We start from the raw sequence: 14,217 nt of genomic DNA, 5'->3' as shown, positions 1-14,217 counted from the left end.
GTTTCATCAATTATATTGAAGATTGAACGTGTAAATAAGTGGTAAAAACTGCAACAGAAACATACAGAATCAAATTAGAAGATGAACCAATGCTAATGGCTAGCTAAAAGATCGTTTTTAGGCTAATAAAGTTCAAACAATCAAAACAATACAAAAATAATTATTTAATATATCAAACTTAACTTACAGCATTGCTTGTACACAATTGAAATGGTGAGAAGATAGAGCAGGATTATAACGGCTGGTCTGACCGGAACCAAACCGGAAGTAACATCGCGAAACCGGAAGTAACATCGCGGTTCTTAAATCATCTCAAAACAACTAAATATTTAATTATACTGTACAATACTTTGTTTCTTAACTTATTATTTGCCCGTTTACCATATATATATATATATATATATATATATATATATATATATATATATATATATATATATATACAAAATGTAATTTAACATATTAAAATAATTGAAAAGTTAATATAATACAAGAACAGACAGGGCAACACAATTACAGGGCAACACAATAAGGGTTCTTTAATTAATGTTAGTTAGCACATTATTAAGCATTAATATATTAACTAATGTATAATTAATAATAATTAATTAAGAGTAATGCATACATAATGATAACTAATTACATTATTATGCTTAATAATTTATGAACTAGCTTTTAGTAATAAACATTAATTGCTTACTAATACATAATAATGATTTTTAATATATTTTTAAATGTTAATTAATGCTTAATAATGTATTAACTAGCATTAATTAAAGGACCCTTATTGTAAAGTTACCAAATATTCATGTAAAATAAAGTGAATGTCATACGGTGTAACAGGCATGTCATATGGTGCGACTTGGAAAACCTGTCACACCACATGACACATTGTCACACCGTATGACATCTTGATCAGTTTAGCTAATTTATTAGCAAACTAAAAACTGCTAGCCTATAGCTAGTATGTAATTAGCCACATAGCAGCAGTGATTATTAAGAATTAATGAGTAAAATCTGAGAAAAATATTATTTTTTTTATGCAAATACTGTCACACCGTAAGACACAAAATATTTACCACTATTGGTTTTGTCAGATTCATAGGTTTTTAACTAAACATAAAAAAACAGACCTCACCTCATGAATTTGCAAGTCACTCCAGAGATGTTACTGTAACCTCCTGGTTGGGCGTGGTCCTCTTCATCATTAAGATGTTCAAATTATTGCCCGTTCAAAATACACATTTTAGTGTCACACCGTATGACATCCATTTTGTGGACAAAATGTATTTGGTCATAACTTGTTTTGACATTGTGCATAGCCATCAACACTTTATGTGGCTATTGATAACACTTTATTATTTTATATGCACTGTAAAACTATCAAATATTTATCATTTATTTTGAAATATGTGCATATTTCTGAGGGCACACATATGCCGGACAGTCACACCGCATGACATTTTTGATGTTTGGATCAAAATTATAAGTAGAAATCTTAATACACCCACAACATCTTTGGTATTATTGTACAATATCTTATCAGAGGGACAACATTTAAATATATATTCTGAAAAAATACAATTTTTTATTAGTGTGTGACACACGGACAGTCAGAATTTTGTTATTCGTCAACCACCCATATATATATATATATATATATATATATATATATATATATATATATATAAAATCTCACACACACAAATGCCTCTTTCCTGAAGTGTTGGCTACATATCACAGAGATCCCACTTCTTCCAACGCTTTATTTTTGAAAATGAAAAGACACTGGAGATGTGGAAAAGTCTACGGAGAGACATTGTTACAAAGGTGGTTGCCCCAAGTTTATTTTCTTCCTCAAAACTTTTCTCTAATCTGAGATTGATCACATTATCCCAGTAGAAGCATATTTATTCTGAACCAACAAAAACATAGTGTTATTGTATGAATGTAGATTGAGATGGAGATGGAATATTTTGCTTTAATTAGGGACGGATACAATCGTTCTGTCTGACGCGTCTCCTGTGTAAAATACTCGTGTGTGCATGTGTGCATGTGCGCGTGTGTGCTGTGCTTATTTTTACAACAGCATTCACATTTTGTGAATGTATGATTTACAAAGTTTCATAGATTAAATGTCCTGCTTTCAACGGTCCACCAGTTAGAACAAGAAAACGCTGCACTGTGCTCTGTCATCCATAGAGGCTTCTGTATAGGTTGGCTGAGTTGTGACCGGTCCAAGACGGCGGCGATGTTTCTCACCCTCCAGTTGTCCATGCGGCGTCTAGTCCTCATTATGTCTATGGCTTAAACCATGAATGAAAATTATCCTTTAGTTAGCATTCTCACAGTAACTACATGAGTGATATGTTGCTGTTATAAGAGAATGTAAAACTAAACATCTGTAGTGTCAACTATTATGTGGCTGACGCAGAACCAGATCCATATTTATGTTTACTAGACATTTAGTATTATGAAGTACAAGTGCAACTTGTCATTTGGGCAAGTGGATGAAACACAACATCATAAACTGGCCATCAGTCATAAAAAATCAATAATAATTTGCTTTCACTAGAAGCCATTGAGTGAATTTAAGAATAAAACGGAACACATAGCTCAGATCATATTGAGTGAACGTTATATTTCATTTCTTTGTGCTTTATGTCATTTTATGTAAGTGATTTGGAGAGTAGGTTGTTGATAGATCCTATAGTATATGATTATCTGTCTGCACTCAGTCACATAATATGATCAGGGAAAATAACAAGACTGCTGATTACAAAACAGTCCTGTAATCTGAACAGACTAACGATCAGCCAACTTTGGAAACATAGTTGCAAACCAGCTTTAAGGGCATCATGGGAGAGATCCATAGGGTGGGATTCCCCACACAACAAAGTGTTGTCTTTTTACATGGTGCAAGGATCTTATCAATGTCCTCCTCAGTATCTATGATGCCAGCTGGAAACAATGTCTTTGTTGCTTAAATTCTGTCTAAAAAGCTTTCTATGTCTACGGTTTTACATAATGTGAAAGCATCTATGATCTGCTTTGAGCTGGTAGCTTAAATAGTCTCTGTTTAGTGGCAGTAGGGTTGTAGGAGTTGAATTCCAGTGAAAACAACACAGCTTAATGGGGGGAACCCATCTGCCCTTACACTGTTACACCCATATTTATTGTGTTGCCTATAATAAGAGCAAAGTTATGATTATTAATCGTCTTGTTATATTTTAGCTACATAACAGCATATTAACACCTCAGCTATGTTGAGACCAGTGTGTGATATCAAAAAGCACCATATATATTGGAAAATGTTTTCTATTACTCATTCTTTGGCCATAAAAACAGCTGTAATGTAACTTTGTATTTCCCAAGAATTGCATTCATCTGTGTGTTCAAATTCCCATCGTTCTGTGTGTCACAGAAGCTTTTCTTAGGCGGTGTGACACTTTCTCTTTTGTTTTTGGCACATACTTGATAGCCACAGATATTGAAAACATGGATCACTCATGAGAAAGGTAGAGCCATCTGGATTAGAATGATAGCATTCTGGATTATCAATTATCTTCTGTAATCAGATATTTGACAAAACAATTGAGCTGTAGATATTTCTCAGATGTTGTGTTATAAGAAGCTTTTATCATATTTCATGCCCTATGCGCACAAACCCTTTTAACCGTTTAGACCTTGACAAATGAAATGGAAAGCTGTTACTTAGAAATTGTTCCGAGAGACAACAAGGGAAGGTTTTACAGTTATTGCCTTGAATTGTAAGTCTGTGGCAGCAACTTCTACAAGGGACAAGGAAACCTAAGGATTCTGAGCAGTAGACCTGAAGCTTTCTCCCAAGAAATAGGACCTATAATTAAAGAACACAATGCACAATTACCTCTTTTTTGCTGCAAAGCGGTTCCCCCCCCTTCCATAATAATTTGAAGCTTTTCTCTTTTGCACCTTTTCATGGTCAGTCAATTTTCCGGAGAAACATAATTTTCTTAAGACTACCTCTCCTCTTTCTCTGGTTAGCTGATAATTATTACAGTGTAACCTGTTTAACCTCTTAAGACCTGGTGCAATTTTTTTTTTTTTTTTTTTTTTTTTTTTTTTTTTTTGCTTTGGGTCCCCATTAAGAAATTAAATATTATGACATATACAACAAAATGTGTAATGTCCACATACTGTATGTGTATCCAGGTCTCAGGAGGTTAAGGTGTGTGTGTGGGTGGGTTAGGGATGTAAACAGTTGGTCGACTATCGATCATTTGTTAAGAAAATTGCTTGATTAAATTAAATTGTCAGTCCCTTTCCACTAGTGGTGTACCAGAAGAGGGCACCTAGGCTTCAAATCAACACAAAATTCTTACACCAAACGCAGAAGAAGGAACCCAGCTAATTAACATCTGTCCATCCATTTTCTATATCCACTTAATCCACACGCCAACGGTATTGAGACGCGTGGGAAACTAAGATTCATTGCAGTTCCTCAACTGTCTGATAGAGGCATGCTGCAAGATTGCCTCAATCTCCATTGACTCCCATGTAAAATGTCCAAGTCTAAATCAGAAGTAAACCTATTTACATCCTGGTTTAAAAAAAAAAAAACAGTTTTGGTCTCAATCATTTGATCTCACATCCGTGACAACTCAAGGGGGTTGAATTTTTTATTTGAATTTTTTTGCGCACTAGGACGGTAACAAATTATTAGACATATTAGAAATAAAAACATTTATTTCTAATAAGATTAGTTGAAAGTTGGCTCAACCACTGGCTTCCTCATCTGTAATCAGCATGCTGCTGCACTTAGCCAAGCAACCACTAGTTTGTACGAACCCAGCATGGCTAAACTCAATGGTCACATATTTGCAGATATTTCAGCAGGGTTTGGTTGAAGGAGCTTGGAGATGGCTAACTTTGGTTGACATTTGGTTGGGTGTGTTTCTGCCGGCTTCCGAAACAACAGGGCTGAGCCCTGCAAGAAGAAGAACGGGCTTCAAAACTGGTCTTCAGAAACCAGTGGGTCATGTGACTTAATGATTCATCCATTGTTTTATACAGTCTGGCTTAATCCTGTACAGGGTCACGGGGACTAACTAACATGAAGCGGTCAAAAGGAGGTCTAGTGTGAGGCCATTTCAAACCAATTAATGATGACAAAGAAGCCAAATGTAAATTATTTAGGGGCTATGTTTAAGTACAATGGATCAACAAGTTTGCTATTGTATCACCTAGACAGCTTGCGTTAAGCTGTGCTGCATGGGGCGAGTGCATTATCTTGACAACCTATGATCACCGCAGGGTGGGGAAGGCAAGCATGTGTTGATATGAAAGTGGAGGGCAATTCTGAGAGGATATTAAAAATGATTGAAAAAGTTTTTAATAATAAATAATCTTTTTGGCTTTCCATTCAACATTTCTTCAGTTCATTTGTTAATGTTTAACATGCAACAGATGAGGCAGTCCACAATTTATTTTCATGGCAATTCAGCGCTCTTTTTATTTAATTTTATAAATAATGTATTCTGTTTATACTACAAAAATGCCATTCACTGTACTGCATCCCTAATTCTACAATAAATCTTTCATTAAGGAATATATCATGCATTATTTTCATTTAATATCTAAACCATATTTACCTTGTATTCTTATAGACCCCGTTGAAACAGGAAGATTTAGGGAAAGATCGCCATTTATCAATTAATTGTTAATCGACAAGGTCAACCAGCTGATGATTTATGAATTAATCGTAATTTGTACAACCAACACTAGGGATGCAAATTAAGTGTTTGGTGCTGAATACCATAATAGAAATAAATCAAAACAAAATGAAAGTATTTATGTTTTTATTATTTTTATTTTTCTATTTCAGCAAAGGCATTATAGGAAGCATAACATCATCTGGCCCATTAGACTTGAGTTTTTCTGTCATGTGTTCCTCTCTGATCAACCAAGAACAACATCTGCCGACTCAGTTTTACCATCTCTGAACTTGTCCTTTTACATGTACAATTTCACTGTGTGTTTATGCGCTGACTTTTCCATCTCTCCAATTCAGAGGTTTCTCAGGGAGGGAGTTACTTAAGGCTAGTTTTTTTTTCTCTCTCTCTCCCTACTAGAGGCTCTGGAACTTATTACAGTCTGAGGCATTTTCATAAACGGGCTATTCAGCTCCCTCTGCACGACTCTGAATGGGACTCAGTGTCGCAAGGAGAAAGAGAGTTAATGTTGGCTAGTAAGTCGTGAGACCTCCTAATTACTGGAGGCTGGTGTTCTGAAACATTTATCATTTGTAATGCCGTTTTGTATTATAATAGTACGCTTTTATGTTCATGAAAGTAGTTATGGAATTTCCACATGAAGTTTTTTGTTGTCTTTACATATACATTTGATCAAGCTTTTTACAAAACATACCATATATTGTAAGTACAGTGTAGAACACAACTTGAAATGAACAGGGTGGTAAAAGATGTGGCCATTACAATGAAGTTTTGAAAATGGATTTACTGTTTCTGGGATCATTTCCAGGATGACATGCTAATCTTTCCATTTCATTCCAGTAAAAAATGATAAGTCTACATTTAGCAACATGTCGCATTATGTTATGTGGAGCCTGTTTACTAAATTGTCTTACTATACAGAGATCTTACAAACTTAAGGATTGTGTTTTGGCGCTCACTGCAGGACTTGCGTATAAAAATGTTCTCTGTCTCATTTTAACTATAAATGGTTGAAATTCAGTGGAAGATAGTAAGACATAAATCCCCTTTTACGTACAAGTTTGCAACACAGCGGGAGAGAGAGAAAATGTGACTATGAAAAACCTACCTACGACTAAAACAAATGCTATCTCCCATTCAGACTCGTTTGTACGAATTAAGATGCTTCATAACCTCTAGCCTTGTCTTCATTCTCTGTGGACTGGCTTCTCCTGACCCCTCCACTCCCGTTTCCATTTACAAAATGCTCGGGGGTCATGTTCTGGGTCTCAAAGTGCCTAGAGACAACTTCTGTTGTATTAGACGCTATATAAATAAAATTGAATTGAAAATGGAATTGAATTGCTCTCAAGAGTTATTGGATTTGCTGACCAGCTGTTCCCCTATATGGCTTTGTACATCTCATAATATGTCCAGTTCTCTCAAATGCTGCTACATAAGCAGGGGTGCACACAAGTCGGGACTCGAGGGCTAGTCTACTGCATGTTTTAGATGTTTCCCTGTCTTCAACACACCTGATTCTAACCACTGGTCGTCATCAACATGTCATCAAGGTCTACACAACTCTGTTGGTGACACAGCCTTGTCTATCTGGATTGTGTTGAGGGAGGGAAACATCTAAAACGTGCAGTAGACTGGCCCTCGAGTACCGGCTTGTGTGCACCCCTGTACATAAGGCTACTGTAGTGAGGGTTACCAATGTAGTTACTTCTTTTTTTTTTAATCATCTGCCATTTTATCCCAAAAAAGCATATCAACAACACAATCGTTATTGTTGACGACATCCGATACAGTATCACTAATATGCTGAGACATTTCAATATCAGGACAAACTCAAACAGCTTTTTGATTTTATTATCATTTCAGTTTTCCACTCTCTCCTTTCAATGTTGTTTTTGTCTCAAATAAGTGCTCTGATGAATTGTGGTGCTCTTTTATGTCGGTGATACACAGTGATCATTCGGTGATCATTCAGTATGTTGTTTTTTACATTGCTGCATCATCCAGTGACAACTAGCTTTGTTTCAGAATTGACGGACTATCACGGATTACCATTAATCATATTGGGACTACTGTGTGAGCTGTGTCTGCTTCAAGAAGATTTTGGATATTTTGAATTCAGATAAACCACATTAGCACCATATTAGCAGCTTCTTTTGTCCTGAAAGTGGTTTAACACTGTTTCTGAAAGATGAGAAAACGGACCAACTATCAGTAAAAAAGTGTAGCATTTCCCCTCTATTATTGTCCTCAGAATTCTTTTTTTGTGTGTTTATATCTGTCAAAAACAAATCAGATTCATTCATTTTCAGGAGATTGTTAGCATTTTCCCATGCTGCAGGTCCAGAGTTACAGGTCCGGTGCAAATTATCCGCTATTTTTATGCAACTCATTGACGGTACCTCTTAGAATGCCCAATTCTGTGAACAAGGACTTAAAAATTGGACTGTGCTGCAAACGTGTTTGACTAGCTCGTTGCAGCATTACACCTGTTTATAATGAAGAGCCTTTTGCTAAAATACCCTTGCCCTTTTGATCCATTCTAAATAAAAGGCTACAATGAATAAGATTACATCCACGCTTAATTTATGGGATGTCCATTTAAGAAAACGTGAAAAAGTATCAGAAGTAAATAAAAAAACAAATGCATTATAATTTTAAAAATAAATAAATTCAATTCAATTAAAGATCCTAGATTTCCCCCATGCCAATAAGAATAATGCTAACTGGCCATGTCTACATTATGGTAACATCTGTCATTCTGAACAATTTTAGACAACTGAAGGTTGCTGTGCAGAAAGCACCCCAGGCTTGTAAACAACAGCACAATCAGCAGTGAATTGCGAGTGCAGGGCTTAATAAATAAGTCAGCACTGAGTCATTTAAATAATCCCCCACCATGAATTTTATGCTCTGGATGAATAACTCTCATGACCAAAAATCAGTGTTCACAGCCTTCAGGCACAATTTTAACACTGTACCCTATTAGTTAATACTGGCACTTTTGAACCCCCAAACAATTTGTGCCAGTCGTAAATTGACACTAAGGCCCCGTTTACACATAGCAAAAACGGTGGTGTTTTCCTGCGTTTTGGCCGTTCATTTACACGAAAACGAAGCTCAAAGTCACCAAAAACGATCAGTTCTGAAAACTCCGGCCAAAGTGGAGATTTGCCAAACCCCGTCTCCACGTTTGCTTGTAAACGGAGAGATACGGACATTTAGGCTTCAGAACGTCACATTATGCGACAGAAACGTCACGAGCGTCATGTGTGCGACCTGTGTTTACAATTTGTTTGGCCACCGTCAATATTTTCTTGTATTTGACCTGTTTTATATTCTAAAGTCACACTCAGAAGTAACTCCACTTCTCTGTCACTCCAAACGAAAGACTCTCGTTCCATCTTGGAAGTAACTGGAAGTTACACGTGTCATTTGTTGACATTTTTTTCCAGGATTCTGATTGGCTAGCAGGATTTTATGCTTCTTGTTACACTGCCCCCTGCTGGTTTGGCTGCTCATAGCGCCCCTTAATTTGCGGGTTATGCAGGTTCATATAAATGATGGTATTTTTCAAAACGTAGAGGGGGAAATATCCGTTTTTACCGGCTATGTGTAAACGTGGCCTAAATCTTACCCATAGAGCTCATGTTATTACGTTTTTCATTTTAACCTCACTTTGGTAGTAAACAGTCTCCTGGTAGGCACCTTGTAGAGGAAACATGCAATGGATGCGGTTTGTGTATGAATGTTTAGTCAAGTTGTGATGTTTGTGAGGAATTAAATCGTAAGAAGCAGAAGACATTTGACCTGGAAATGGCTTTAATCTGCAGATGAGGAACGCTGATGTTTGATCGGGATTAACATGTTTACCACTATATCGGTTTCAGGGGGGGGCTGTGGTATCTTGTTTTTCATGCTACATGTCAGAATAAATGGATCAGCTTTTGTGTGTTATATCTAATAAACATTCCATACTAACAGTCTTTATTTTTTATTTTTTTTTAGGTTTAACAAGAAAGCAACCAGGTAAGAATCTTCTTGTTTTTTTTTTTTTGTTTAAAAAAAAATAAAAATGTAATCCAGAGACATGCATACTTATAGATAGGTAAGACCATGGCAATGCACATGCACGCTAGTAGTTTAAACATGTATAACTCCAGATGTGGGAAATGAGGTGGATTTTACTGGGCCTGTTATGCTGTAACACAGAAGTCTTCAGAATTTAAACCAAACATACGCCACCTACCCCCACTCATGCACACACACATACACACAGTGCAAGGGACAAAGGGGTCCCTCTTCTATGGGTGGCCCATCACTGCCTTTCACTGTGAACAGAACAGTAGCCTTTCACAGTTGGAGTCAGTATATAGGCAGAGGCAGCCATACATAGCCTCCTGAGGTTCAAGCTAGAGTCTGGCCTGTGTGACATCTCTACTGAGGAGCCTCTTTTCTCTGGATTTACTCTCTCCGGCTCTTACAGTATACAGTACACACTTGAAATGAGTCATTCATAAAAAGGTCATACATTAGCATTTCACCTAATAATTCAAATGCATGACAGTTTTCGGATGCAGAGAAGTAATGCACCAAGATGCGTGTATTGCAGTGAATTTGCCTATGAAATATAATGTTTTTAAAAATCAGTGTTACGTGTGAACAGACAACAAACTTGACTCCTTCTGGCTCTACTCAGTCACTTGCTTTGCTTATTTCTCACGAATGTTTATCTTTTTCCAGAACCAGCAGCATTCTTAGTAAAGACCATCCCCCAGACAGGAAACCCAAAAGTGACAAACCCTCACTTCCCTCCAATGAGTTTGACCCTACAGGTAACTTCCAACTTGCACTTGTGTTTTTCTTATTTACTCTTTTTTTAGTTTATCACACAGTCCTCTCTGCATCAAATCCTTTGTGGGCATTACCTGACTACATGTTTCTGCCTGTTTTTCTCACTCATTACTTTCTTTATATCTAACACACACAAACAGATTGTCTAAAAAAGAAAAAAGAAATGTGCTGCTGATGATTTGCTCAAGGAATGTTTGAATGATGAAAAGCTGTGTGTGTTTGCTTGGTGTGCAGTTTTTACTTGTGTGGTCTGATCTCAAATAGTTGATTGGATCTTATGACAGGAGCTTGACTTTATTATATTTTTGAGTTTGTTGAAGAAACTGGCAGTTCAGTATACTATTTTTTTCTCTCCAGGAATGTATTACTTGCCTTACAATATTTAGATGTCAGACAATAATGGTGCAGTATATGTAGTAAGAATAAAAAAGGTTTTATCACAACCTCAAAAAATCTGCAGCTGAAATGTTCTCATGTTTCTTGTAGTTTCATGTAAATATATGGTAGTTGTTTGCTCAAAGTGGTTGGTTGTTTTCATATTAGAATTTTTGCTTGAAGAACACAAAAAGCTACTAAGCCTGTTTTGCACGCCAGTCTTAAGTTTTTTGCAGAGTGCGATTATAAAGGTTTGAAAGCTTTGAGATGGCCAAACTCCCTTTAGCATTTGTCACCAGTCAGAGCTGTTTGATTTTAAGATATGACTAAAGTGTATGTATTCATAACAAAAAAGAAAATCCTCTACACCACATGCTTGCTTATCTCTATGATGCAACAAAACACAGACAAGATATGCCATCTCAGTAGTTACTCAAGGCATTTACTTTACCTCCTGCTGCCACGTAGCCCTACATGGAAAATCTTTTTTTGTGGGTTTCTGCAGTGGTTATAACCATCTCTGGAATATGGTTAAAAACACTCAACCAAAACCCCACAGTGCCCAAGTATTATTGACATAATCTGAATCAACATATTTAGCTTCCTCTTAATTTGAAGACATTGTTCATATTTAAAGTTTTGACAAGGAATTTAGCATGTGTGCATGGTGTATATTTCTGCTTGTGCTTTTCATTTTTCTGCACGTTGCATGAATTTTCTACAGATTTCATCCTTTCTGTCATAATCCAAAAGTGGTTTGGGTATCTAGGAATGGGTAGAGGGGGTCAGACCCTGAAGAAATAAACACTGAGACTGATAGATTCACATTTCTAAAACACTTTATAATATGGTGGAAAGTCATTTATTCCCAGTCAAGGCATAACATACTATGTGTGTACTGCCCTACAAACACAGAAGGGGAAAAAAGAAAATTAAACTTATTTAACAATGTATAAGGAGTTTTACTCTTTATGAAGTCCAACAATGTTATATTTTTTTTCCTAGTAACATATCCTTAACTTCAAGCTGTACTACTATTTATTAGTGGCAATGCTTTTATTATCAAAATATTTTAGAGTAAAGAAATGATACTGCTATTTACTTAATGCATGTTTGTTTGCAAAGCTGGGCCTTGGGAAAATATGGCCCCCTTCTCCAGAGTTACAGGTATAGGGCAATTTCCATTAGCAGGGTTTCCGAGGAAACTCACTGGACGGGAACCTCTAACAAGGTCCTCTTCCTCCTTGAACCCGTCAGCTGGCCTGTCTCCATTACACTGTAGTCACACACAAGAACAATTGATCAAACAAATAACGCTGCTAACCATGTGATGGCGATAATGCACATTTTATGCTGTTTGCAAACGGCCAGCATCATTAAAGGAGTTGAAAAAGAAGAATGTAGCAAAAAAAAAAGGGAAGAAGAAACAAATAAAAAGAAAGGGAGATGTTTCTTGCCTTTTTGTCAGCTTTTTTGTTTACTTTTTGCTTTTTGATATACTCCGTCATAGTAGCAAATTGAGAATAAATAAAGCCCTCAACAGCACCTCTTCATTGGTGTAATATGCCAACAAAGCCTGAACCAACTCATCGATTAATTTTTTTTATTTTATTTTTATTTATACATTAAAAAAAAAGTTTTCATCTCCATCCTTATCAAATGTATTCGCAGTAAAATGTTTGTGCTCCGAATGGCTAAATAAGTTGTGTTCACATAATCTATGTCCTCTTGAGAGGATTGAACTTCATTTTTAAAACCCAATCAGCAGAGACCCTCCACCAGGTAGTTCCTGTTGGCCAATACCGCTCCTGCTACAGGAATGTTTTTCACCCCACAAAGGATCACTTTTGCAGTGCCGTTTCTGGTAATGGAGACACGTCAGCGACCCCCCCCAACAAAACAAACTAACCCTCGCTAATGGAAACGCCCCTTGTGGTCTGAAGCGTGACGCCCACATGTTTGGGGACATAAAATGAAAAGGTTTTAGAAGCACATCTGTGACTGGCATACTGAGCCAGAGACTCTGGCTGCATCAGACCCAGGTCCATGCCTCACTTGCAGCCATTAATGCTGTGCCATTCTACCCCCTTATTAAAAACCAAGCTAGTTATTTTTGTAACTTCATTCTTTTATCCAAACCATTTTTATTAAATTGACTATTTGGTCATTTATTTGTTCTTCTTTCATAATTGTTTCTCCCTCATAATTTTCTCTTTCCTGTTTTGTGTGTCCTTTCCATTTTGTTTCTTTGTCTTTTTCTTTTCTTTCTCTTTGTTTTCTTTTATGTATGTGTTTGTGCTGCTGTGCTGTCTGTTGGGGGCTGTGAGCAGAAGCTCTGGTGCAGAAGAACAGCAGCAGCGGTGTGTTAGCAGAGGGGAAGCCCGAGTCTTGTGGTAAGATGCTCTCGCTGGAATGGTTGATGCAACAGCTTCAAGATCCTGGTGTGAAATTGCCAATACATATTGTTTAAAAAAAAAAAATCTAAATGAGTTTATTTCTGATCAGTCATTATTCTGCCAGTCTTCATAGTACATATACAGCTCTCTCAGGTTTGACAAAGCAGTTCAAGTGCTGCTTTGGAACAGGGAACTAACTTGGAAACAGTTCTTTCTGTTTTCAGCTGTCAAAAGAACTGCTAACACGCTGGGGTATAACATCTGGGGCCACAGTAAACAACACAACTATGCTGGTCAAGAGCAAATAACAATTTACACATTATGATTAGGTTTGTGCAGACCAGCCACTCTAACTAAAACTTTGTCACTGACATGTTTTAAAGAAGAACAATGATCCATTTGGTCTCCTTAATTCAAGAGTGAATAACCAAAAAAAAGGGAATAATGATAACAACATCATGAGTGTCAGCATCAATGTGAATTTCAAGCCGTAGCTGAGAACATGAGCCTGTTGTTCTTGAATTCTGCAATTTTTTGTTCACAGGGTCACCCTTATGGGCATGTGGCATACTTTTTTTAAATCATATTGTCAAAAATGTAGTCTTGTATTTCTCTTGCTGCTCTTATCTATGTAGATGAAGTGTTTCTCTTTATTCTTCTTGGTTCTTGAAACAATATAGCAGCAGCACCTAATGGGTCAAGGAGTAATATAGGCAGGAACAAGATGTAAGCTCTGCAATCAACACTTTAAATAATGCTGAACATAGATTAAAAAACAGTTTCTTGTGACACATGCAATTTAAATTATTTTAATGGAGATTTTTGTAGTGATTATATAATCTTTTTACTATGAGAAAATACTAAATAAGTCTGATTTG

General features: G+C 36.5%; 1 protein-coding gene across 2 annotated transcripts in view; it reads left to right on the top strand.

The window, feature by feature from the left end:
* Positions 1-14,217, top strand: part of arhgef12a (Rho guanine nucleotide exchange factor (GEF) 12a) — a 63,450-nt gene that overhangs the window by 20,447 nt on the left and 28,786 nt on the right. Inside the window, exons 2-4 of one of the 2 annotated variants that reach the window (XM_061719342.1) lie at positions 9,723-9,743; positions 10,458-10,549; positions 13,274-13,336. In XM_061719342.1, coding sequence (XP_061575326.1) covers positions 9,723-9,743; positions 10,458-10,549; positions 13,274-13,336 — 176 coding nt within the window. The remainder of the gene's footprint in view (positions 1-9,722; positions 9,744-10,457; positions 10,550-13,273; positions 13,337-14,217) is intronic. The other variant, XM_061719343.1, reaches the window with a different exon arrangement.

This window comes from Cololabis saira, chromosome 4, assembly GCF_033807715.1.
Source record: "Cololabis saira isolate AMF1-May2022 chromosome 4, fColSai1.1, whole genome shotgun sequence".
Classification (NCBI taxonomy): Eukaryota; Metazoa; Chordata; class Actinopteri; order Beloniformes; family Belonidae; genus Cololabis; species Cololabis saira.
This window is presented reverse-complemented; position numbering and strand designations above follow the sequence as displayed.